We start from the raw sequence: 25,641 nt of genomic DNA on the forward strand, positions 1-25,641 counted from the left end.
TTGCAAGGTATAGCGTGACTACCCTAACGTTTAACAAACTTACCTATCATGGACATATTGCAAGGTATAGCGTGACTACATTAACGTTTAACAAACTTACCTATCATGGGCATAGTGCAAGGTATAGCCTGACTACTCTAAAGTTTAACAAACTTACCCATCATGGACATAGTGCAAGGTATAGAGTGACTACCTTAACGTTTAACAAACTTACCTATCATAGACATAATGCAAGGTATAGCGTGACTACCTAAACGATTAGCAAACTTACCTGTCATTGACATAATGCAAGGTATAGCGTGACTACCTAAACTATTAGCAAACTCACCTATCATAGACATAATGCAAGGTATAGCGTGACTACTCTAACGTTTAACTATCGTGGACACAGTGTAAGGTATTGCGTGACTACCTTAACGTTTAACAAAGTTACCTATCGTGGACACAGTGCAAGGTATAGCGTGACTACCTTAACGTTTACAAAGTTACCTATCGTGGACACAGTGCAAGGTATAGTGTGACCATAGTATACTCTTATGGTAGTGCAACGGCTCCTATTTTCTTTGTTTGTTTTATTGTCTGTGGGAAACTCCGTCACGCATGATTTCCAGGAGATCAAATGCGACTTTTTGCATACGAAGAGATAGGAAACACGCAAACAAATTGGAATTACTTAAAACGTGGGTAGAATTTTAAAACGAATTTTCAGTATGTTAAAACAAGTATTATACTGATTCGAATGGGTAAAAAAATAAGAAATAAATCATTTCCTTTTTTGAAATAACGCATCGTTTTTCCGAAAAAATTTTTGAAGGCCTTGTGCAAATGGAATGAAAAAGCGTAAGTATGCCACTTTGCATTTGTTTTTCTTGTTAAGTGTGTTTCAACATGCCTCTGCTGACGTAATCTAACTGTGACGTAATCATGACGCAGATTGTGAGTACTAATCTGGCTAAAACAGCTTTGTTTGTTGTAGAAAGACATTTTAAGGCAAAATAACGTAGTCTGCCATAAGTAGACTATATTTTGAAGTTATTCCGGGTGTTCAGACATTTATAAATGTGCTGCTAATCTATGTTTGCATGTATCTTATATCTTGATGTAATATTTTAATAGGGTTTGACCATTTTTATGTGTTGGATATGTATCAATGCACTCCATAAACTAAAAAGTGACCAAACAAAGTTAGTAGATTTTGGTATTATGTCACAGGTTCGCATGTTGCAGTTTAAAGTAAAACTCCACTTAATCTGTCTTCCTTGCCTAAATTTGTAAGTCCAAATTATCACATACTATTTTGCCAGAACAAGACAGAAGTAATATATTTCAGACAATCTTCAGGATTCTCAGATGAAAGAAGCAAGATTTTTGTACCAATCTCCACAAATTTATATCATTTGAATTCTGTCTCTGATGAAACCATTTAATTTGTTCAAATATTATAAAATTATTGTAAGTTTTATAGTGTATGATAATAAATTATAAATCAAAATGTATGACTAACTCCTGTCTAGAAAAAAACAATCACCACACAAAAAGTAAACAGGATACTTTATTTATGTACAATTGCAAAGGAAATACTCATGTCATGCTTGCATCAGAATATATTTCAACAACATGAAACCCAAAGCTTCTTTGAAAAATACATTTTTGAATCTTAAGTTAACAGGCACATCATGTATTGCTAACTTTTTTATCTAGTTTTGTTTCTCCACACTGTGAATTTTGTAAACAACAACCTAAAAGAATTCAAAAATATGTTTCTGTATGGCAAATACACACAAGATTACATCTACATAACAAACTGACTCACATAGAAAAACCTGTAGGTGATTATGAAACATATCATATTACATAAATTTGTATGCATATTCTTCAAAAAAATATTTTTGCCTGTGGTAGCTAGGCTACTTAACTTTACCAGTTTCACAAAGTTTATTTCAGAGCAAGCAGCCCCAAAGCATTTCGACCTTTGGTCATTTGTTGATGTACATAGTAGTTAGGAATTGAATCTTGCATGAAAATCACAATACCTAAAAAAACGCATCTTTTACACGATAGGATACATTATAACCGTATTTATGCCTATAAATTGACGTCATGATTACGTCACTAGATTTATTACGTCAACACAGGTATGTTTATACATACTCAAGCCAAATATTACATAAGGTGGTATACTTGCACTTTAAAATTTCCAATTTACACATGGTGTCCAAAAACTGTTCGACAAAACATCACCGTACCTCGGAAAGAAGGGTAGAAAATATTTAATATTTTTAATTATTGGAATCAATATAGTACTAACTTTAACATACTAAAAATTCAGCTCGAAACTCTACCCACGTTTTAAGTAATTCCAATTTATTTGTTAGTTTCCTATCTCTTCGTATGCAAAAAGTCGCATTTGATCTCCTGGAAGTCATGCGTGACGGAGACAATGGTTGCACTACCATAAGAGTATACTATGGTGTGACTACCTTAACGTTTACAAAGTTACCTATCGTGGACGCTGTGCAATATATAGGGTAAATGATTTCAATTACCCTCCTTGGATGAAAATATGTACACGCCCTGTTTGCCGCTGCAGTCACGTGTTTAGGTTACCGATTTTATCCAGATTACTGATCTTGGACGCTAACCTATGTTGGCCGTAACGTTACAACCCCTTCTCGTTAACTTTGCCAAAGTTACAATTTACACATTTATTTGGTACTTCAGTCGTTTCACACATATGTACAAATAGACTCACCAGAAAATGCTCGTTCGCAACACAAAAAACCTTTTGCAGAATAAAAATGACGTAGCACTGTGCTGCACAGTTGTCGAACACAAAAAGGACAGAACCACGTTGCGTTATCACTTAAAACTTGGACTCCTATTATTACGTCACAGACCGTATGGGATTGCAACACACATAGGCCGAGTCCACACTCACGCTTTGCGCCGGCGGATTCTTTGTTTGTTTAATTATACGCCGGCGTGCGGGCGTACGCTCGGGACAATGAAACAAACAAACAAACAATCCGCCGGCGCAAAGCGTGAGTGTGGTGGACCCGGCCTTAGTGTAGAGAAAAATGTGCATTCATAGAAATCGGCAAATTACTGGCAAACAAGATGTAACGATGTGGAAAACGTCTGAAAAACAACAATTATAAATGGTATGTAGCGCACATGTTAATAATTTCCTTTACAAAATCTATTATTGTGACTTTGAATTTGAACACAAAACAACCGTAAATGTCCTGAAGCATATATTCAACTTTACCTCTGACACGTAAGGACGTTGTTGTCACACGTGCCTTGTTACGTTTGCGTGTAACTGCAAAACGAGTTTCTAATACTGTGTTACCTGGCGTAAAAGCAAGCCGTGTTATGATAAGTAAAGTGACTTTTCTCCTTTGTAAAATATTTTTGCAAAAGACTGCACAGTTACTCTGAATAGCCTTCATTAAAATCATTGTGATATGGAACAGATAAGAACAATATATACCAATCCCTACCGAGCAAAACACAATTCAATTTTACGGCACTTAGGGTTTAAAACAAATTCAACCTGTTGCAATAGTTTTGTGACCAGGTTAGCAAAGACACTGATGTGTTGCAAGTATTGCTGGAGAAGGCAAGAGAATTGCTACGTTTGCATAAATGTCATTCTTTACATCGATTGCGTATAATAGTATACCTGGTGGTTTAAAGTTTGTGTAGTTTCAGATGTATGATAAATCGGTCACCCACACGCAAACAAAGCAGGTCGTATGCTTAATACACTATTGGGGGCCGTTTGCAATTTATCGTTGAAATGGGTTTGTTATTAAAAAAACGAGAAAGAGTTATAAATGCTTGCATCATGGTGCAAGACAAAAATGCTAGAAATACTAGAATCCCAACGAGGGTTCGCATCAATTGCGGTACAAAAAGCCAAATGAAGCAATGACTGGAAAATATTTCACGTTGAAAGTTTGTGCCTTCTATAAGCATAGGCCTGCATTATAAAACAACAAATAGCACCCATGCCGAAGGGAATCCACTTCAATAGACGGACAAAGCAAGCTTTATGTGCTAAATATTTACTACGATTCAAGTCAAGCGTGAAATTAAAAACTTTATTCGATAAAGCGTTTTTTCGACAACAAAAATGTTCAATCCGAAGCTAAAAGCTGAACAAACGCAACACTTCAGACGAATTGGTGACATTGCTTACTTTTAAAGTTATTTGCTACTTTTATCAGCTCTGCTACAAGCTTCCTTTTTCAAAATAAATTATTTTTTTTACAAATTAGACAGAAAACAGTCGCACCCGCAAATTGTAAAGTTAAAAAGTGTTGTATGTAACTTGTTGCATTTATACACCGCGTCCAAGTCGCTGTGTAAACTATTGCTTCTTTTCGTCGTCAGGTAACAGAACATCAATCGGCGTAAAACTGTAGAAGGTGACGTCACGTTTGCTATGTACAGACTTCCTAAACCTCTTGTCGGTTTGATGAAAACCGTCCAGAAATCCGCTTGAGCCAAAGCACTCGTTGAAACTGGAATCAACACACAAAAAAACATTTCAGGTTGTGAACAGGTTAACACCAAAGTTGCCAAAATATGAATAAAATGTGATGCCGCAGCATTACCAAAAACAAAAGTCACTCTACGTCATAAAATTCGTTAGAAAAGTTGCTTCAAGTATTGTTAGGACTTTCACTTCAAGATACAGTTTTAGTGCAATCTAGATTTACTTTCTATTTCAGCATAGTTTCGATTCAAACTTACTTATAGTGGTGGAAATCGTGAAACTGTGGGGAGCTAAGGAAAGGTAAGTGGTAGCCTGAGTGATGAATCAATGTGCTGGTTTGGCCTTTAGCAACGTAATACCATGTAAGTATGATGTGGTTGCCAAGAAGAAATGTTCCCACGAAAAACGGGACAAACTCCTCGATCTACAAGACACAAGAATTCCATATATCTGTGTTTCAATTATAATGGGGCCTGGTGTGAAAACGCACAACTTACTGCGTTGCAGAAAAATAACGTGTGTAACGAAGCAGCTGCGGGTGAATATTTGGGAAATACAAGTCAAAGATTTGGTAAATAAATTGCTCGTGTGGAAGTGAGTTCATTTATTCACACGCTTCGAAATTAAAGTAACTTTCAAAATTTTCACTTACACAATTGTCCAACGGGTGGGCGTAACCTGAGCTCACACAGATTGGTGTAGTCCATTTGTGATGCTGTTTGTGAAAGAGTTTGTAGAATGGAGGCAAGTGAAGAAATCTAGAAATTTAAAACCAAAGTTTATCCTGTCTGGAAGACTTTTTGCGCTCATTTTACCGAATATTAAAAAAGTAAAAATGTGGTCTGTTGATGCAATTGCGTTTCTACACAAATACCTGTGACCGTAGTAAAATGTCGCTTCGTCGGCGTAACTCATCACATAAAACTGGATGATCAGAACCCAAATATCGGGAAGTGGGTTAAGAGCTGAGACGCCCCTTGCTTTTAGCAAAGGATAACAAAGGCAGAAGATGAAGCATGTGATCAGTTCGTTGCAGGTTGCGAGCAACGCACAGCGAAAGTAGCTTTTCTTGTCAATCTACAACATCGGAAAACATGCTGTTACTCAAAGTAACGACCATGAATGCTGGATTCATGGATAAGACGATCATTGCGTTAAGAAATATCGCATGCGTGCGGTGCGATTAATGATGTAACTGTATTTGTGACCATGCGTACGTTGAAGAAAATATATCGATGTTATGAGGTTACTTTTGCAGCTAAAAGAATATAAAAAGTCCCTTTTTTACTCATATTTACTTGTTGCTTTCTTTTTTGAATTTTGTACTTGAGAAGACAACTCGGTTTGCCTGTGAGATCCAATATCATGAAAAAGAAACTCACTACCAGAAAGGGAAGCATTACAGCCAATGTAGTGCCTGCAATGCAGTTATTACTCATTGAAGTTTTATCATATAATACTATGTTTCCATGTCGCGATTTGGCTTAGCCCAAAATGTTTGGTCCATGTTTTACGTTTTGGTCCTAAAACGGGTCGTGTTTCCATGTCGCGTACGCATTCAAGCGTAACAATTTTTCGCCCTTCACTGATCGTGTCGCGGGGTTTTTGAAAGTGCGAAAACCTGACAAATCGTCTCTATCGGACGCTTGTGTCTCAAAAAAGTTTGATTCGAACTGTGTGGCAGTTGTTTTAGTGTCTTTCCGCACTTTTAATTAGTTTTTTTCCAATTTTGTGCATAGTACAATAACCATGGTTCAACCTTGAAAACAGATTGGCAAAGTTCTTCCAAACAACACAAGAGGTATGTTTAACTTGACTTTTATTACTAATAATGAAAAAAACAACCACTGTCAATCTTACAGATATTTGAGAATCACTGGAGAGAGATGATTACTGCCATACAAGTGCAAAACTGGACAAAATTATGAATGTTTTATATTGTCCTTTACTTGTTGATTTGTTGAATGGGCAAAGCTTTATTGCAAAAAAAAATAAACAAAATGGTCAGAACATGTTGTCACAGTCCTTGCTTGTCAGGCCACAACTTCTAATCCTGGTGCTTTTTTAAGAGTGTTTGTGCATCTTCACAAGGGTAATGGAAATGTAGCATGTTCAACAATTTAAATGAACTTTGACTTCCAGAACTATTTTCTAGTTCATTTTCTTGCATAACTAATTAATAAGTGTATTTCAACAACAGTTGGTCATTGTGCTAGCTGTGGATCTGGGAAAATGACACAAAAAAATCATTCTGTGTGTTTTATCTCCAAAGCTATTAAGTACCTAATCTGATGCAGTTATCTAGAATGTGGAAAAGCTATTGTGTTCACCAATTTGTAATACCATATATTGCATGAACATGCAAAAACTTTTATATGGTTATCAATGCATCCACAGCACTCTTGTCCACTTTCTAAGTTAAATTTATGCACAAAACTTACCATCAAAATGTTACATTTAAAACTGCAGTTCAACATAACATCCATGCATAAAAGGATGAGAAAGGCCTATATAATCCACTTGCAAAGTAATAAAACGCCCCTTGCTACCCATCAAAAAAGAAATATATTCACAATAAAAGCGATTAACGGAGGCTGTAAGTAACTGAGGACATTCATTTAAATACCGTGCAAAACGCGCGTTAAATTAATCGAAAAAGCTGCTGTTTACTGCGCAAAAAACTACTAAACCCTGCAGCAGTCATTACATGGCCGAAAAATTACTTGGCCAAAGTCAGTTAAGGACCACCTATTTTGATGGCCCAAAAATTCAGCCGTTTTGGCCAAGTACTCGGCCTGCGTCATTTGCGTCACTTCCATATTTGGTCACATGGCCCAAATACATGGACAAAACTCGCGACATGGAAACATAGTATAAGAGAAGATAACAATGACATATACATATTTTTACACTAGTGATGTATGCTTTATCGTTTATCACAACCAAAATCCTAATTTTCTTTCAATTTAAGCAGTTATTATTCAATTATTTGTATATAACTTATTCAGTTTTCATACCTACGCATATGACAAACTTCTCGTCGTTATCAACAAAATCCAAAACTTTCGACCAATAAGTCTCAAACAACCTTTTTGTTTCGTCGTAATATTCCATATCTTTTTTCAACTAAAGGTTTTTGGTTTCTGTTTCTATTATTAGATGTGAAATACATTAACCACTTAAGTAAACAACTCCAATAGCAAGGATATATGTAGAACGATCTACGGCCATGGCGGGCATCTGATCTCCGCGGGACTCTTTAACACTACAACTTTTGCTGTTAACTAACCTTACGGAAACACATACAAACATTTAGCATGGGACAAGTGGGAGAATATGCTACGGTTCTGTGGTGGAGCAGAATCGTGAGCGAATTCACGTTTCACATATAAAGTAGCAACAACATTCACCATTTAGATCTCTTTTTTAATCGTTATTTTTTCAAACCTGAATCATAAACGTTTGAATTCAAAGGTGGTTTAATTAACCACAACTCCCAATCGGACATGTCATTTTTGGCCCATTCCGACCACAGAGATGCTTCTAAATTGTTTAAATTCTTTCACTTCAAAATTGTAAATACAAGTAGTTAATCTATAAACTATTACCTCGTGCCTTCTGCTCGTTTGTATTTGTGTCTTAAACCTGCAAATAACCTGCGGTGAAACCTGACGATAACTGATGCCATTTCAGTAACTATTCTTACAAACTATTTGCTTTAAAACTGAATCAGACACTTTTCACCCTGCGGGCATCGGGAGTTACGCTGATGTGAACACATCAACACAAGACAGCTAGCGATAAGCGTGGAACATTTTGCATAGGACGCAGATGACGACAAAGTAGCGTTGTTAATGCAAAAGGCCCCGTGTCTGGTCCAAATCAATTTGCCTCGTCCTGGGGCGTTTACTAAAAATCTGCCTGACCTTCCAACAATTATGTTATCACGATTTCGTTCTTACAAAAGTTTTCGCTCCTCCTTAAAATCGTCTACGCTGTAAATAATCTCTAAAAAGTTATGTCGATTTGCTTTTTCTACGCAAGGAAACTATTTTCTGTCAAGAGCGACATTGTTGTAGTGTGTTTTTTTCTGGGACATCGCCAAACGCACCTGGTTGGGAAACATCAATTTAATTTCTGGCTTCCTGCCTTTTTTACTTATATTTTTTTACGTATAATTGCCAATTGGTGATTAAATGGTTTATGGTTAAAGTGACAATTAAAAGTTGATGATCATTGGTTTGAAGCTAACCTGTGAGGAGAGATCGTTCAAGGTAACGAATGCAAAAAAACACACGAATTTTAAACATAAGTGGGAGGTACCGCGCGTCGGAATGACTCGCAAAGCTTTCAAATCGGAAACGTCAAGAGACGGAAGGTACCCTGTTCAAAAATATCAAACTGTTATTGAATGTGACTTGCTTCTATCAACGTGGCACCACCCACTCATTCCGTAAATGCCACAGACAAACTTGCGCGACTCGTTGAAGGTCAAAGACTTGTGACCAGCGTCCAGTCGAACCGCGCACTACTTTTCGCGTTATGGGCGGAGGTGGCTAAATACTGCCTCAGAACAATACAGACGAAACGTAACAGTTTTATGTAAATTATATTTTTAACACATATAGCACTACATGCATTTAATGAGCGCTATCTTTAAACGATTGCTTAAGTCATGGACTATATTTTTTCCTTTTCTGAAAAAGTTTTAAGATTATTGGGAGACAGAAACACCAGTTATAAGTGAATTATGCTTACCCCAATTATGAACAAGGCAAATATAATTCACGGGTAAAAACAAATGAAAGAGCAAGAACTTTCTACAACTGAATATTCCTTTATAAATTCTTATAAACCAATTTGCATTCCAAACGGTTCTCAATAGGCCAACTTTAAAAAAAATATCATCGCACAAAACACTCACTGTATTCTAGGTTATAATTTACTCATTGTGCGAAGAGCTCGCCTTATATGTGGTGATAGATGGGCGCAGGTCTTGCCAGGTATCACATTTGAGTATGTGAAAAGCGTCACAATTTTTTAAAGTTGCTTTGTAATATTAACATATCAGTGAACAACAACTTGGGCAACAAACGCATGTTATCTTGATAGGAAACCGTGTTCGAGGTCGTGTCCGTGTTCGCACTCTGGCTTGCAATCTACTGCACCATGCGAGTCACGTGATCTGTTCGTGATCCCTTTGTGAGTGTATTCTTAACTGCATGCTGAATACACGCGTTTGTTGTATGAAGTAAAAAAAACAGTTTGCAACGACGTACTGTATGGCGACAGTGAGGTGCCAGGCCTTCAAAGTTCTGCTGTTACACTTTTTCTAAACTGTAGATGAAGCAATCCTGTCATAGCATACAAACTTTGTCTACGAGAGTCGAGATGCAAACATATTACAACCACTGGATTCTGTCCGTTTAACTGAACCTGCAACTTGCGTTGATAGGTTTATTTTTTTGCCTTTCAGTTATACGTCTATTGCCACAACACCAAGAGCCACGCAAAACTCGATGTATGAACGCGGGATATGAATCACCGGAAATGGTGTCGAAGCGGAAATGTGGCTCCGTGTGAAATTTACGATCCGAGCGCCGATCACAGTTTTCATCCTCTTGCATACTCTGCACAGTCCGCATGAGTGGTGGAAACTAAGACAAACGCTGTTTGTACAGCAACATCAAATTTCCGTTGCGAGTTTGGATGTGAATGAGCCAGTTTTCATGTTCGGTCCGACACGAATCTTTTGGCGGGGAGTGAGACTAAATGAAAATCTTCAGTTGGCCTCTAATAATTCTCCCTAATGTTGTAACTTTTCTTCCAGTATGTGACATTGCATCATATTAAGAAGCGTTGCTACATGCACCCTTTGCAAGCATTCATCTTTTAACAAGCAACATTTGCCTGGTGTAGGGGCGGCAAAATATTTTAGAAATGTGAAATAAAGCCAAGCGAATTAAATAAACTTCTTTGGACTCGAATCTCATATCTTCATAATAAACATTATGGTGACTTAAACTTTCTATAAGATTGATGCGGTATTCACCCGACGCATCATCTTCCAGGAAATTAATTTGAAATTGCTTGCAAACGTTGTCACAAACTGTATTTCAAAGGCATTTGTTAAACAAAGTCGTCACCTACGCAAGCGAATAATGTACAAGATGCAAAATAGCAAACCGTGTCATAGAAGTATAAAAATTAAGAAATACAAACAGTTATTCTTCATTTTTCACGATTTGTCGATTCAGTGGGTGCAACGTTTACGGCTGTATTGCAAAAATATACATTGAAAACAGCATGGGGCATTATTTGCAAAATCCGAAGCAAGTCAAGCACAATACAGATCAAAATACGGTTCAAAATTTGAAAAAGCGTAATGAACTTTTTTCAGGCAACTACATTCACATAAAACAACATGTAAGCGAAATTAGAAACACTTCACATTTTATTTCTAATGATGTGCTTTTGCTTTCAAACAAAATCTGGTAATGTGATGACGTTCTTTATAGATATGGAGCCAACCACACTTCAAGCGAAGGAAATTTAACCCAAATTTTGTTTTTCCGGTTTACAACATTTCAAATCTCCTCAAATCTAAAGTTGGCAATGCGCTCAAGGGCAAACAGGTTTATAATTTTTCGAAGCAAATCTCATAAACCAATGCGTAGACTACGGATGTGCCAAAAACTTTATCGAAAACTGTGGCATGTTTCTCTATGTCTATGTGAGCATGGAGCGGGTCAGAAACAAACACAATATCTAATAACAGGGAGTGGTGTGATTTGTACACTACAAAATTCTTCCTAAACTTTTCAGACATACTCCGTCCTGGCAGCGGAGTCTTTTGGCTTCATACCGCTAAAAAAGAAGTGTTTTGAATATATTACGGCATTGCTAACAAACGTTTTCCACTATGTTAATAGTTTGTTTACAATTTTACCTGCTATGCTTGTAGCAGTTAATGTCAAAAATATTATTTTCGTTATATTGCTTGAAATTTTGTACAACCTTTGGGGTGGCTTGTACGAATATGACGGGTAAGATTCCTCTGGCTCGCTCCTCAAATTTCCGCATGCGCCGCAAGTGAGCAGCAAACCGGCTAAGATAGCTGTAACAACACGTGACTGCTGGATGAAATCTGATTGGTCGGTTCAAACAAAGGTTTCTTCAGTATAGTTTAGCTTGTTTTTCGGGGAGCTTGTGGTAGCGTTACGAATATCTACAGACGTGTCACCTTTCCATTTTATTTTTGGGCATATTTGAGACCAATTTTTAGTCCATTTAGCCAGAATATAAAATATCCAGATTAGAAAAAAAAATCTTAAACCCAAATTCGGATAACACTGTAGTCAATGTGAAATTTAATAGTTTTAAGCTCTGGGAAGACGACGCAAAAATTCCCCTCCCCTTTGAAATTTTAGAACTTACTTATCCCCCCACAAATCCAGCCAATGTAGAGACAGGAACCGAATTCGTATTTAAACGAGTTACTGGCTTTCATCGGGTCGTAGTAGTCCTGCGTTACTTGCACAGCAAACCAGATGGTTGTGGTGAGTGTGCACGCACCTGCGACCGTTTGTTTGGGGCAAATAAGTTTTTTGTGGGGGACATTTTGTCGCGACTTTGCACATGCGAGAAACCTGGTGTTTTATGTCGTGTTACCATTGAAAGAAACAATTAAAGGCGATTTTAAACAAATGGGTTTGTAACAATGCATTATCGCTTGATGCGTCCTTGTTGTTTAGCAAAGCTTTACATTCGCTTTAATGTAAACAATGTAGTTCTAATCATTTTTAGTAAAGTACTCGTATACCTTGTGATTTCAAAATATTGAAATGCCGCAAATGAAATGTTTAGGTGGTAATTTCACTTTGTTGATGATCAATACTACAAAATCGATTTGCTTTTTGCATAGCAGTGTTTGGAAGAAACTTAAGTTGCGCAAAAGTGGGTCCCAGGTTATTTTAGTCGCGTGCAAAGTCGCGAAAAATTCCTTCTCTGATCAGCTAACACACGCCGTGCCAATCCAATTGAACGTTTCACTCGTGTAAGCAGGACAACAACCACACAAAGCGGGGCATGCAAAGATTAACCAAACGTGGCACAAGAGTTATTGGAAATAGCGCTCTGTCTGGAAAGCACACACTGAAGCAGGAGTTTGGGTAAAGCAATTCTTTTGATGGCACGATCATATTTTAATGAGCCGAGTTTAATGATATTCCTGACCATGTGGTAATTTTACACTTTTATGAAACCCCCAGGGCCAGCATTTAACGTTGTCTTACCTGTTCCTCAATAAACTGATAGGTTACAATGAGCATGACGTTACCAGTGACATTAGACAAACACTTACCGAGAGCCATGCAAACCCAGCCGACGTACAAGCAGGCACCGTACTCGTACTTAAACTCGCGGTTTTGATAGAGTGGGTTGTAAAACTCCATGGTGACTTTCCAAGCGAACCAGGAAACAGCAGCACCACAAGCCACTCCTGTGCAGTGATTGTAAAGAGTGCATTCATGCAATGTTTCAAAAATTACCCAATCCACGTGTGAACGTGTAATAATACATCACGATCAACGATACAGAATTCACACCGAACTGGGAATCGAAGGAAATTTCTGGAAGCTGAAAACAAAACTTAGTTCTACGAAATTTAATCCGATAAATAGTTGTTTTTTGTATGTTGTCATTTTCCAGAAATTTCCCTTACGATTAGGTTTGTGCCGCAAGCGAAGTTTGAAATTGTGTGCCATGCTAAGCCGGGTCAAACAGAAAACTTCCAAATCCGATTTGGTTTGCCGATTTTGTTTTTATACAAATGTTTGTTCCAAGTTAATTACTGCATTCCCATAAACTTTTTTAGTGCTTTCGCACAAGACTCGATTATTGTCCGAGAACAACACGTGATTTCCTTTTGTTGCCATCGCATCAGATTTGAAACAGAATTTTTTTTACACGTAATACAAATAATCTGTTTCCTTTTGCACAAAAATTTAACAATGTCCAAGAGTTTAAACCAGGGTATAAAAATACTTATGAGCGAATGTTTAAAATTCAATTTAGAAATACAGCAAACCCACTATTGACACATTTCAGTCAGAGGTAAGAATTCGCTGACGCACTAGTAGAAGGCGAGCCAGTGTCAACAAAATCATTTCCCAGACGCGAATAAGCCTTCGGCAACATAATGTAACAAGCAGCCTTGTGTTTGCTAATGTTCAAAGGACCCCCCGGCTGTGATTGTGCCCTTACATGGAGTGAGTTATTCCATGTGTAAACAATTAAACATAGTATTTCATTTTTAGACGAATACGACTCGGAGTAAATAGACAGCAACATCAAATTGTGCTGTATATGCAAAAAATCTAAACCGGTTCTTACGTATACCCAGAACAATCAAACGTAAATTAGTGAAGTTGCCTTGCAACATGGAATTCAAAAACAAATTTCGCCAACGATTGAAAAGCCTCAAACTTCCGTAGGGGATAAACGCAACCGAAAAAGGTTGTCCATGCTTTTCTAACATACAAAATATTGCGGGCGGAGCTTAGATATTTAAACCGGCAAAACCAAATCGGATTGGATCCCATGCCACACGTGACTTTCTAACCGGCCAATAGGAAACAGGCCCCCGACACGATGCCAATAATGGACTTGGAGCGGGCTTCGTTATCAACCATTGTTGTGCATCTTAAACTGACCATTCCGACTACGAGGCCAAACAGGGACGTCACAATGGCTATTACCATAAGGGCACGTTGCGCTTGGAGATCAGCTGAAGGGAAACGATAAGGAAATTACTAAATCGGCCAAAGTATTAAAAAATGGACTGACAAGCTGCTGCATGGTGTCAACGCTGAAAGTGTAATTTACACAATCATTTTTTAACATCGAACAACTTTCAGTTTTTCAGTTCCAAAATAACTTTCACATTAGAATTACACCAACACCAGCAGCCTGTCATGGCAAAGAGAGGTCGTGGTGCAAGGGTCGTCAATAACCTGGTAAAATTTTATGGAGCGGGAGTCCCGCCTGGCCCATGACGTATAGTTGTAAATTCATCACTACAAAGCAATAAGTTTGACGACCCAGCAGCCCAACTAACGACCTCTCGTCTGCTTCTGTCAACACCAAATGTAGCAATCAAAATTGCCGTGCTCACACACAAGTTTTACAAGCCTTTCGGCTGGGGTTTGTTTAATGTGTCTAAAGCCCATCAACATGTTTTGTTTTTACAACCCAATTTGTGCGTTAGCGGCTAGCGTGGATGCCTTGCATTTCTAGCAAATATGTTGCACTTAACGCTTTTAAATTACATGCTTTACTTTTTTCCGTATTTATTGCCAAAAATAATGCGGGTCTCATTTTTTACATCCAGACATGGCAACAAAATACCTGAAGCACTTGGTGTGGACAGAAGGAGTCTCTACGCCGGAGAGTTGCTCACTGCCCGGCGTAGCTGACAAATATCACATCAAAAACATGCGCTAACCAACCGGCAAGCATAAACAGAACGCCGGCAAGGAGCGACACACGGTTCTTGGACTTCGTTCCTGGTTCCACCATTATGGTACAGTCTAGACCCATGAGAGAAATGACCACCCCGAAGAAGGAAAAGATGCAGGCGATGCACATGAGCGCTCTGCAAGCCTGGATCTCAGCTGTTTGAGAGGAAAATGCGAAAAATTAAGTGTGAGGAAAAAACGTTTTCACTCGTGTTTTTTTGGTGTTAGTTTCATTGTTTCATTGTTTTGTTTGTTTTTTAAGGTTAAGGTGTGGATGGTAAAAGTGTTTTTGTGTGCATCATCGGTTTGTTTTGACATTTAGCCTGTGTTGCGAATTGTGTCAAAGTCGCCCGCGTAGCTGTGTATTATAAGGTTAAGTTGCCATACGAAAGCACAGTCGGCAACGTGCCAATTTCTTTGAAGAATTAACAGGGAGTGTTTAAAAGTGGATGGAATTTTCAGTTGGGCAATAAATTTCTCCTGTTTTGTAGAACCTACACAGGAACGTCCATCGCAATAAAGCGCGCTACAATAGTGCTTGGTTTTATGGGAAACCTGCTTTCCAACCGTTATTGTTCTCCAATAGGAGAAGCCCGGAAAACCGTCTATTTCACAGCAGGTAAGGTAAACATGTCTTACGGTTAGTCTTATCCGACCGCTTGATGAGTACACGCGCTACAGTTGTGTACTCAGAGTGCAAACACTCCACGGAGAGCTTTATACGTTCTTTGTTGGAGTCATGCGATCCTATAACCCAGCACCCACGCTTGAAAGCTCGATATTGATTTCCAGTCGCAAGTTCAAGTGCCACATTGTTTTAAATTTTGCACTTCATTGGCCCGGAAACAAACTATGCAAAAAATCGTGAAGGTATTATTATAGGTTAAATATGTGCGAGTTAAACACCGCCGATTGAAAAGGCGTCTCTCCAGAAAGATTTCTGCCCTAAGTAAACGTTAAACGAAATGTTTTCACACGATATGCAGCAACAGCATTTGTAAGGCGCCGCTGCGGTCGTAGTAATTTGTTCAAAGCAAGAAACATGTTTTTTCGAAATGTAATTTTGAAATTTACACCCTTTATAACAAACAACCAATCTCGCATTTTGAAAACCAAATGACCTTTAACAAAAACCAACAAACAACAATGAGACTTACAATCCAGGCCCAGGATGCTCACATCATAGTTGTCGCACTGAAAGTAGCCGGCCCTTTGACTTATACAGCGCCACCAGAGACCTTGGTAACTGTACTGACCCCGCAGGAACTGTTCAGAGCTTACTTGTGAGTTTCTTGACCACTCAGAGTAAGCTGTTGTGAACATGATTCCCGAAAAAGACACACCTCCAATCAGAAAGCCGACGATACCGAAATTCCCGGACATTTTTCGTTGAATAAAACCTGTTCTTTCACAAAATTATTACAACCCAACAGAGTTCTTGGCACAAATAGCACAAGCTTAGTACTGTTGTCTGCGCGGAATAAATTGTAGTTAGCGTGAACTGAGAAAAAATTTGCCTTGCCGTGAAATAAATTAAAGTTTGCCGTCTGCAACGTGTCTGCAATGATATTTTGTTTCTACCAAAATCATCATAAATCACGCAAACGCAAGCCAGAGTTTGGTTGTGCAGCAAACAATAAACCGCACTCAAACAAATGTTTCAAATAACATAAATTATGCCTGGTTGATTAGCGTGTACATAACCTGTTTCACACCAATTAGTTTAGGTCTTCCCAAATCACTCTTCTTCTACAGTTACTTTGATTCAATATTACTATACACAATAGCTGGCCAACAACTGGCAAACTCCACCATTACTTTCAAACGAAATTTTCCCCTAATCCATCGCAAAACACTGCGACGTGCCTGATATGTTGTACGCGATCGACGGAGTTTGTTAATAAGTAACTCTTGCGTCGGCTCTTGTACGAGCAACATTTTCCACAGCTCGGTATGCGACACACCGACAAGTTTCTACAAGATCCGATCCTCTGCAACTTGTTTATTACGCAAAAATGGTGTTTATCTGAGTTTTACTTTTCCTATGTGTCATAATGACGTACATAGCTTGGAATGCTATCCTTGTAAACAAGGAACTCAGCACTGGTACAGTTGAAGCAAGCATGACGTAAGTAGGGAGGAAACTTACTTGTACATAAACATAAGAGATCAAACACAACGACCACAATAAAATATGCGGCAATCGCACATTTATTATTTAGTAAATCGTAATCCGCATTAAGATTTTGTTTGTTTGCAGCGGGAATAACTCAGGACAATTTTGAAAAAGTATTCAATTTGCCTTGGTATTCGCTGTCAGATGAGCCTAAGTTTTGAAAGTTATGTATGTGTGTAGTTCATGTACGAAAATTGTAATTTTTCGGAGGCTTTCGTTTTGTATTGGGGATATCGATTTTCAAGCAGATTTGATCGTTTTGTGCGTTGTCTTGTTGTCAGGGGTTACGTATTTGAAATGTATGTTAGTGCTGTGGTTACAAAATATGCATTATTTCGATAGCTGATAAACAGAAATAGAATAGTAGCAAAGAAAAGGATAAGAAACGTAAACAATGCTTTGTGAGTAAGAAAAGGTGCAAATCTTGAGGTAGTCATCATCGAAGAGCAGGTAGCACAGTTTGTCTCCGTTGGTCTAGCATACGTGGCTAAGACATCACTGTCAATGCAATGCCACACAGCAGGTTCCGCGTTACGTAGCAACGACGAACCAGACTGCTGTGTTTTCTTGGTGGCATTAAAACAGAGGTGGACGGCATTTTGCTTCTATGCACAAAATTTTTTAACTTTTAACTCATCAGATGCGACACAACTTTAATCCCCTTGTTTTTATTTCAAGTATTTTAATTTTATATTAAATTTAGTTTCAGCGAGACCATATCTAGCTACAAGAGACCCAAATTTACGATGTATTTTTTTTCTAGCAGGTCTGATATTTCTTTTATTACCTCCAGGGTTGTGGGCCACTTTCAAACGTGCAATTAGCCACTGCTGCTGGCGCATGCGCCATACGTTGGCAACCCCTGCACTAAAACTTGGCAGCTTGTTGGAGTGCAGGGGTTTAGTGTTTTACCCCTGCATTGGTCACCCGTATACCAAGTAAAAAAACTGATCGGGATTCGTGTCCAGGACATCCTGGGTTGTAATCCCGGTGTGGTCAAAAAACAACACCGGTAAAACTTACCTTGACCATGAAACAACAAAAACAATCCCTGTTATTTTGAAAACATCGATTGAAACAATTGATTTAAGCGGAACTCACTGGATGTGTAAATTGCAGCTTTTCCGTAGTTGTTGCAAATAAAAATGCCCCATTTCGGTGAGAAACATCTCCACCAGACACCATTGAATGTGGCTAGACGTCCCAGCAAACCGTCCGAGATCTGCCTGTTACTGTGCGACCAATCAGGAAAGGCACAGATGAAGATGATAAGTAGGTGACAAGGAACTACAAGAAAGTAGCAGGCTGTGGAAGCCGCGCCTGCCATGTTTGGGTTTGACTAAGGGCAAAAGCAACAAATGCAAAACCTTTATACAAGCTTTTCTTTTTTCCTAAACACTAATTCACTAAAAAAATATATTATTGATTTGTTAGCTGTCTGAAACTAAAGATTTTAAACGGGGGTGGCAGTATAAAATATTAAACATTATCAGAACATTCCAAACATTATTTTGAAATTCTCTCGCAAAAACCGAACACGTAAGACTCGTAAAGTACCAGATGCGGGTTAAACAAGAAATTTCTGCGAGAATTCACTCGCAATTCGTATTTTTTATATAGTTATGTCATTTTTTAACAACAAGCAGTACTGTTTCTGGATTTTTAATTTTCTTACATCTATGAACAACGTTTTCTTATTCGCCTGTTATATTCTGGTGGTAACATTATTTGCTGCCTCTAAATGAACAAACCTGTCGATTTTAAATGTGAGTTATTTACACATAGCAATACTGAGTAATGAGACCCAACCACTATAAACTCGGAAATCCACTACCTTATTTTTTGCCCTCATAGAGCATGAAATCGCCAATAATATCTATGTACTATACCTTTTTCATTATATCCCACACAGGCGGTTGAGTCGGTATCGTTTCAATGAAGCTACTGAATCGGTCTGTTTAGCGGTTATATTTTTTCTAGAAGTGTGTCGTGCTTGGTGAAGTGGCGTGTTGGAGTTGCCGGGAAACAGGAGAACGAATGATTTAACACGACTGGGGGAAGATTATTGCTTTTCATTGTGTGCTTTGCGGAGAAGAAATCTTTACTTTTGTTTGCCTAGCTTCAGATAAAGACAGACGTGAAGAAAATCGAGTTTCACCATGGAAAAATCATTTTCTTCAAAAGCATTTTCTTTGTATTTTTAGGCACGTTTTGCCACTTTAATAATGCAGGATATAGTTGTTTTTTTTAACAGAGATTTTGAACTTTTACAGCAATAAAAGCTGAATAAGGGTTTTTAAAAATTGTTGTTAGATGATCATCCAAAACTTCTTCTAAAACGTTTAATCCTCTAAAAGAAAAATTTAGAAGTAGATCAAAGGTTTTATCAAAGAAGTTTTTCGTCAATTTTCAACTGAATCCATGCACCCTGTGTCAGTTCTGTGAAGGAACCACCAATGTTTTGCTCTGCAGGATCACCACAACTGCCGGGCACGCGTTTAGTCTTGCAACTTTCTCACTTACCTCCCAACTGCATTGTAGGTTTTCCGTAGTTATCGCATTTAAAGGCGCCCTCGGAAGGACTCACACAGCGGAGGAAAAGTCCATTGAATCTCTTCATTCTTCCCATCAGATTTTCCTCCAGCTGCCAAGCGCTATGAGTCCAGTCGGGAAAGAGAGTCATCCAGCAGATAAAGTAAAACATCGCCCACATGAGTCCAAGACCACAGATGGCTTTTTTCTTTCCTCCGTGTTTGTCCTCATTTCCTTGGTCGTACGTCATTGTATTGGAAGCAATCTTACTCTTAATACACAACTGGCACCTCTGAATAGAACAACAGTACTGAACATTAAACTATAATTTTACTGGAAAAGGTCGAAACAGTGGCCATCTGCATCCAACTGTTTATACATATCACTGAATACATGTTATTGGCCCCATGCTTGTATATTATAGTGACACGGGGCCTAGAGGCATTATTTCTATAGCTTTTGGTTGTCCATACTGTTTCCTCCTGTTTTTTTCCTGATGGTTTCACATAGTTTGGAGCACATAACAGTGAAAGTATAGTCACCACAAAGTGGAAGTCTTTGCCTGACCGTTTGGCCGGCAAGATTCTTTATAGTCACACCAAGCTGCACTGATGAGACCTTGTAGGTCGTAGCAGATGGAATTTATAATTTAACCGTTACAAGCGCATCACAGTGTGCATTTTTGAATACAAAAGTCGGTATTTTTGAAAGAGTGCGTCATCAAGAGAATTAGGTTCGTAAGCTTATTACAGGATCATCAACAAATACCATGGTTCGGCGACACCTCAGTATCTGTTTATATAACCCAACATTCAGTTTCAGCGCAAATCCCAACACTACACAAGCAACACTAAAACTGACCTACTATACTACTACTACTACTGCTACACTAGTCTTTTACCTTCTGCATAAACACAGAACTGTTTAAAATGATGTATCAGTGAACTGCAAGTGGAGGAAAAAAATTGTGCTAAAACTTCTGTGTCATACAACTTGCGTTCATCGTCACTGAATGTTTATTTGCAAACGAAATGTTTGATTGCAAAAAATTTTGAAAAATAAAACTTCTGTTTCCATCGCGCAATAACTTAATTTAGTAACATGTTTTCCGACAGCTAAAGATGCTCACTTTCCAGTAATTATTTTATTTGTAAGGACTTTCGCCAGCATAAAGTCGTCCAGGCTACTCTGCCTACTTCAGTTTTTAGTCAATCATTTGGTGTAGCCACCATTTTGGTTTCTGCAGACTTCTCTATGTCAACCACGCAGTCAGTTGCACCATAAAAAGGTGGTTGCCCAGCAATGCCCGTGACAGAACCCAGCAATCAATCATCATCCAAGAAATGTTCGGTGAATAGTAGAAATCAGACTGAAAAGGGGAGATTTAGACAAGCTATATCTTATTAAACTTGACTGGTATTGGTCCCTTTTATATTTGTAAACGTTGAGGCGTTGTAATTTTTAAATGTGATAAACGTTATATTGTTGTAAGATACGACACTTGTTTGTAATTTTCTTCAAAGTGTTTTGCATTGCAACCACATTTTTAAATTAGTTTGTGATATTTTGCGTGGTCAGTGAAGATTTTTTTTTGTGTGTGTGTGTCAACTAATAATTGTTGCATGCTAAAGATATCGACCACGAGATGGCGCTGCGACAGCAGAAAATTCAAAGTTTGAAGAGCGAAGACAAAGTTTGAAGAGAGTCAAGTGTTAAACTTTGGTTTGGTTTCTTGTGGTGGAGAGTGCCGGGGTTTTATTTCCCTTATTTAAAAACGTGAAACCAGCATCTAAGCTGGCAAAATGCGTTTACCAAATATTTTGTAATTGTTGTCGTTTTACATACAAAGCATTTAAAATATTTTAGTCTTATCAACCTTATATTTATCAAATTAAAAATGCTTAACATACTACACTTACATTCAACGAAAATAGTCGGTTTCCCGTAATGGTTACATGTGAAACCTCCTGTCTTCATCGACATGCACTGCCACCAGATTCCGTTAAACGTCGGCATCCGTCCGTACAGAGGATTTGAAATCTAAAATATAATCTTTTGGTGAACCTTTTCGGCACAAAATTCCCAATCTGACATCATGACCGATGTTTGCGAATCAGAGTCTCGCACTCAATACAGCCGCTTGATAGCCCCATCTAGCGGTGACATAAAACATCATAGCTGCGACTCATAGCAGACGAAGAAAGGTTTTTGTTACTCGGACCTTTAGGTCTCATTAATCTATTTATTTCCTTTCAGGTATCCTAGAAAAGAGCAGCAAAGGAAACTTACTGAAATATTTATCTTTAGACACATATTTACAACTTCCTTGTTATTTTTATTGAATTGCGGACTTTTTTAACATTACAAAAGAGCATTTTGCATACATTTGGTACAAAACTGGTATTGCGCAACATCTTAGCCTCAATGCGAACATACAGACGCTGTGCCCGATAACGATAACGGATGTGTACCCTTTTAACAACACATAACGCCAGGCTTCCTAAATAAACGCGCAGTCTGGTTAATTTGTAATAATGTCGTGACGGTACTTAAGGTCAATTATCGCACCTGCGTGTTTGCGCAAAGATGTGTCAACAACGTTTCGCCTGAACCAATTAAAAATATCGATTACCCAAGGCCAAAGTACGTGTTGCGATAAATTATTTGCACCACCCCAGTCAGGGTAACATTTTGCGCTCGTGTCACTCACAAGGACACATACCGTCAGATACATGTCTTTAAAATTACCTACCCATATATACTTCCTATTTAAAATGAAATCTAGTGACGTGCCGACATAGTTGTAGCAAATTGACAACATGCATTGTAACATAATCCACAACAACGCCGCTGTATAATTTCACTCACCAGTTATGTTATTTTATCCCAAACACAACAACACACGATAAATTCTGTTTTCGTCGTGGAAAAATGTCGTACAATAAAACACATATTACCTTAAAACCGAAAGTATGTTTGCGTAAAATTCGAAATATCGCCTTTTACCTGCCAGTTGCTTTGCGACCAGTACGGTAATCCAGTGGCTGCCAGCATTCCGCAGTGGCTGAGATATCCCATCGCAAAAGCCGCCATCCTTGTTGCTGGACTTGACATGCTTATTTTTATGTATCGTTATATTTATATCTTAATTTATAAGTAACGTTTTACCAGTATAAATCCTAAACGGCGTCTATCAACTTATGTACAACCAACATAATACAAAAAGACCTCATTTTGCTTGCCGTATCAAAAAAAACTATCCACAATATTAGCAATTACAAAAAAACACTTCACAACATACTCTCTGTCATTATACTACAATAGTCAGTTTCAAGATCTCTGAACATTTTACATGACTCTCAACTAATTTAATTTTGTTGTAACTACTCTACCCACAGATACTTATCACCCGAGACGCTTCTTTAACTAAAACATATAGCGTATTTGTTAAAAATGCCAAAATTCAACTCTCCAATCCTCAAAACGTCCGTAGAAGCGAAAAGATACAATCGTGGGACTCGCCGTCAGTGGATTCTCCGGTAGAGTAACCGCTTGCATGCAACCGAAGGCATTTTTTTTCGGAACAGCGGTACCGTGTGTTTGACGTCACAGTGGTTTTGGCAAATGACAGAGCAGAAATCGTTGGACCCCTGCAGAATTTTGTTAATTGGGGAAGCGAAAAATATATTAGTCGCTGTTACATGCTGATGCTATCTGGAAAGTCGGTTAGTACGACAATCATTAAGTAAGTTTGGGTTTGAGTTCTACCATTTCCTTAAATTATAAAATGATCACATACGGTTATATGATTTGCTATCTCTCTGTCTAACGATTGTGAAAGGGCACTTAAATTCTAAATGTGCACAACAGAGGCTGCATAAACTTACATACTCCGGCTCGTATGAAACGAAAACTAATAAAAGTAAGTGTACATTTAACGAGTGAAAGAGTACAAATTAAAAAAAACTCTCACTACCCTTATTTTCTATATATTTGTCCAAATATTTCGCAAACGCGTATTCTGTAAACTGTGAACACACTTTTATTAGGTGCAAAAGCGAGGACAGTACAACTCTCAAGGCCGGAACCTTACGTAATCTTTGTATTGGTTACGCGACAAAAAACAACGCGAAGTTGCCACCACAACTTGTAGATGGCGGTCGGAATTTCCACGCAAAGAATCGTGTAAGTTGTCTTGTTGGAAACCATTTGACATGTGTAAACTGTACTGTATTTAGCTGAACTTCTTGTCTCGTCGGTTACGGAAAATTCTCCTGTGTCCGCATGTAGCTTATTGGTCGTTTAGTGATGCGCACCGACAATGAAAAAAAAACAAATTCGTCTTATTACGGTGATTAAACTATAATGGAAATGAAATTTGAAACTCCAATAGCGCAACAAACGTAACCTCAAACAAAAGGAACCTGTGGCCAGGAAGTTTGTATAAAACATGGAAGTGTACGATTTAAACTCATCACCTCCTAGTCATTCTAAAAACATATTTGTGTTGTCTCGTGTAAGTGAGTTTATTTTGTTTTGTCAAGCACTTCTCTGCTGAAAATGTCAGCCACTGTCATCACAAAAGGTGTTTCTCACCGCACTTTGGTATTTTAGAACAAAGCTCGTTAAATCTATTTTGAACGAAAACAGCAAGCAGGATTTTTAAGATTCCGCATGTCAGAGGCCAAAAACAAGTACAAGTCTGGAACTTATGAACCCGAATCCCTTCAAACCCTTAATATTGACGCAACAACGGAGTGCTGACGTCGCGGTCGTGGGCAAAACAGGAACAAAGGCGTTGCAGAAACACGATTCCTAAATAACAACGCATATTTGTTGTGATCTGCTACGCTCGTGCGCTCGCTTAACATTTTTCAGCTTCAAAGTTACACCCACAAAAATGTAACTTGTTTTGTGATTGGACCAAGCGGTTACGTGAGCCGAGTTCCGTACATAATGTACGCGGACTCCACGTCCGTTTCACGATCAGGACACGCTGCTGTCTATCTTGTTTCCGCCACCACGACAATTGTTTAACTGATTTGAACTCTCGCTCATTTGAAAGTAAATTGGAAACAAACGAATGACGCACAAGACAAAAACTCTTAACAACGGCCAAGCAGGGATTGGGGACCGCGAAACATCATACAACTAATTGTAATTCGGAATACGGATTAAATGCTTAATATTTGAACAAATATATTCAACCGTCAGTGTGCTGTAAGGGTGTGCGCCGTGAGACAAGGTTAGAGAAGACGTAATCTGCAATAATTAGGTGCCTGTATCTGACATGCCCTCGTGTTTGCTCAAATGGCTTTCTTATCTGCAACTGCTTATGACAGCATTTTTTAACCAGTGTTGCGAAGAATATGGAAAATGTGAATGTCAAAACCTATCCGATGTATATTTCGTTGTTAGTTGTACTACTCTGTCATAAGTTAAAACTGGCGTAAGCATTTGGCAGCAATCAATTTTTTTTGATTTGCCGTAAAGTCACAAGTTATGTGAAAAGGTTAAATGAGAAGGTTGATCACTGGTGTAAGTGTTAAATACGGGTTAAGCATCAATTTTACCTCTACGTAAGTGATTAACCTTTTGTTTTTTGTTAGAACACGCTTTAGGGGTTGGATACGGACAAGATGACAATTTAACTCGTAATACATTGCAACACAACTAATCACAGAATAAAATGTCTTGTCACACAAAGCAAAAAAAACCTAAAAATTATAAGATCACAAATCTTGAACCTGTGGCTCGTTCCTCCCAGAAAAACAAACTAACACCAGACAAAATTGCCAAAAAGTCTAACGAGTGACGATTAGTTGAGGTCATATCTGCACGTTTAACCCTTGGATGTCTAATGACAGCAATCAAAAAAACTAGGTAAGTGTTTATTAGTCAGCTTTATCCGT

At 38.2% G+C, this 25,641-nt stretch overlaps 2 protein-coding genes across 3 annotated transcripts; both read right to left on the minus strand.

The window, feature by feature from the left end:
• Window positions 1–4,375: 4,375 nt before the first annotated feature.
• Window positions 4,376–7,618, minus strand: LOC145888994 (fatty acid hydroxylase domain-containing protein 2-like). Its single transcript, XM_082979866.1, has 6 exons — window positions 7,522–7,618; window positions 5,803–5,921; window positions 5,379–5,581; window positions 5,157–5,262; window positions 4,762–4,928; window positions 4,376–4,529 (listed from the first exon to the last, which is right to left on the minus strand). Exons 1-6 carry the CDS (start codon window positions 7,616–7,618, stop codon window positions 4,376–4,378), a joined length of 846 nt encoding a protein of 281 aa, XP_082835992.1.
• Window positions 7,619–10,648: 3,030 nt separating this feature from the next.
• LOC145909036 (claudin-7-like) lies at window positions 10,649–22,920 on the minus strand. Of its 2 annotated transcripts, XM_082996361.1 has the most exons (6): window positions 22,736–22,920; window positions 21,649–21,769; window positions 15,013–15,177; window positions 12,867–13,004; window positions 11,522–11,621; window positions 10,649–11,371 (listed from the first exon to the last, which is right to left on the minus strand). In XM_082996361.1, the coding sequence occupies exons 1-6, from the start codon at window positions 22,841–22,843 to the stop codon at window positions 11,326–11,328; spliced, it is 678 nt and encodes a 225-aa protein (XP_082852487.1). In that variant the 5' UTR covers window positions 22,844–22,920; the 3' UTR covers window positions 10,649–11,325. The 2 variants fall into 2 exon arrangements, with proteins under 2 accessions (XP_082852487.1, XP_082852493.1); XM_082996367.1 differs by lacking the exons at window positions 21,649–21,769; window positions 22,736–22,920 and adding an exon at window positions 16,179–16,467.
• Between the last annotated feature and the right edge of the window lie 2,721 nt (window positions 22,921–25,641).

The sequence above is a fragment of the Ascidia mentula genome, chromosome 1, assembly GCF_947561715.1.
Source record: "Ascidia mentula chromosome 1, kaAscMent1.1, whole genome shotgun sequence".
Lineage (NCBI taxonomy): Eukaryota > Metazoa > Chordata > Ascidiacea > Phlebobranchia > Ascidiidae > Ascidia > Ascidia mentula.

Coding starts and splice junctions, on each gene's coding strand:
- LOC145909036 (XM_082996361.1), bottom strand. CDS start 22,843: ATGTCAAGTCCAGCAACAAGGATGGCGGCTTTTGCGATGGGATATCTC. Junction 21,770..22,735: donor GGTCGCAAAGCAACTGGCAG/GTAAAAGGCGAT, acceptor ATTATATTTTAG/ATTTCAAATCCTCTGTACGG. Junction 11,622..12,866: donor CTGGGTTTGCATGGCTCTCG/GTAAGTGTTTGT, acceptor GTGTTGTTACAG/CTATCTTAGCCGGTTTGCTG.
- LOC145888994 (XM_082979866.1), bottom strand. CDS start 7,618: ATGGAATATTACGACGAAACAAAAAGGTTGTTTGAGACTTATTGGTCG. Junction 5,582..5,802: donor TTCAAAAAAGAAAGCAACAA/GTAAATATGAGT, acceptor CCGATGTTGTAG/ATTGACAAGAAAAGCTACTT. Junction 4,929..5,156: donor CCCACCCGTTGGACAATTGT/GTAAGTGAAAAT, acceptor TGTGTCTTGTAG/ATCGAGGAGTTTGTCCCGTT.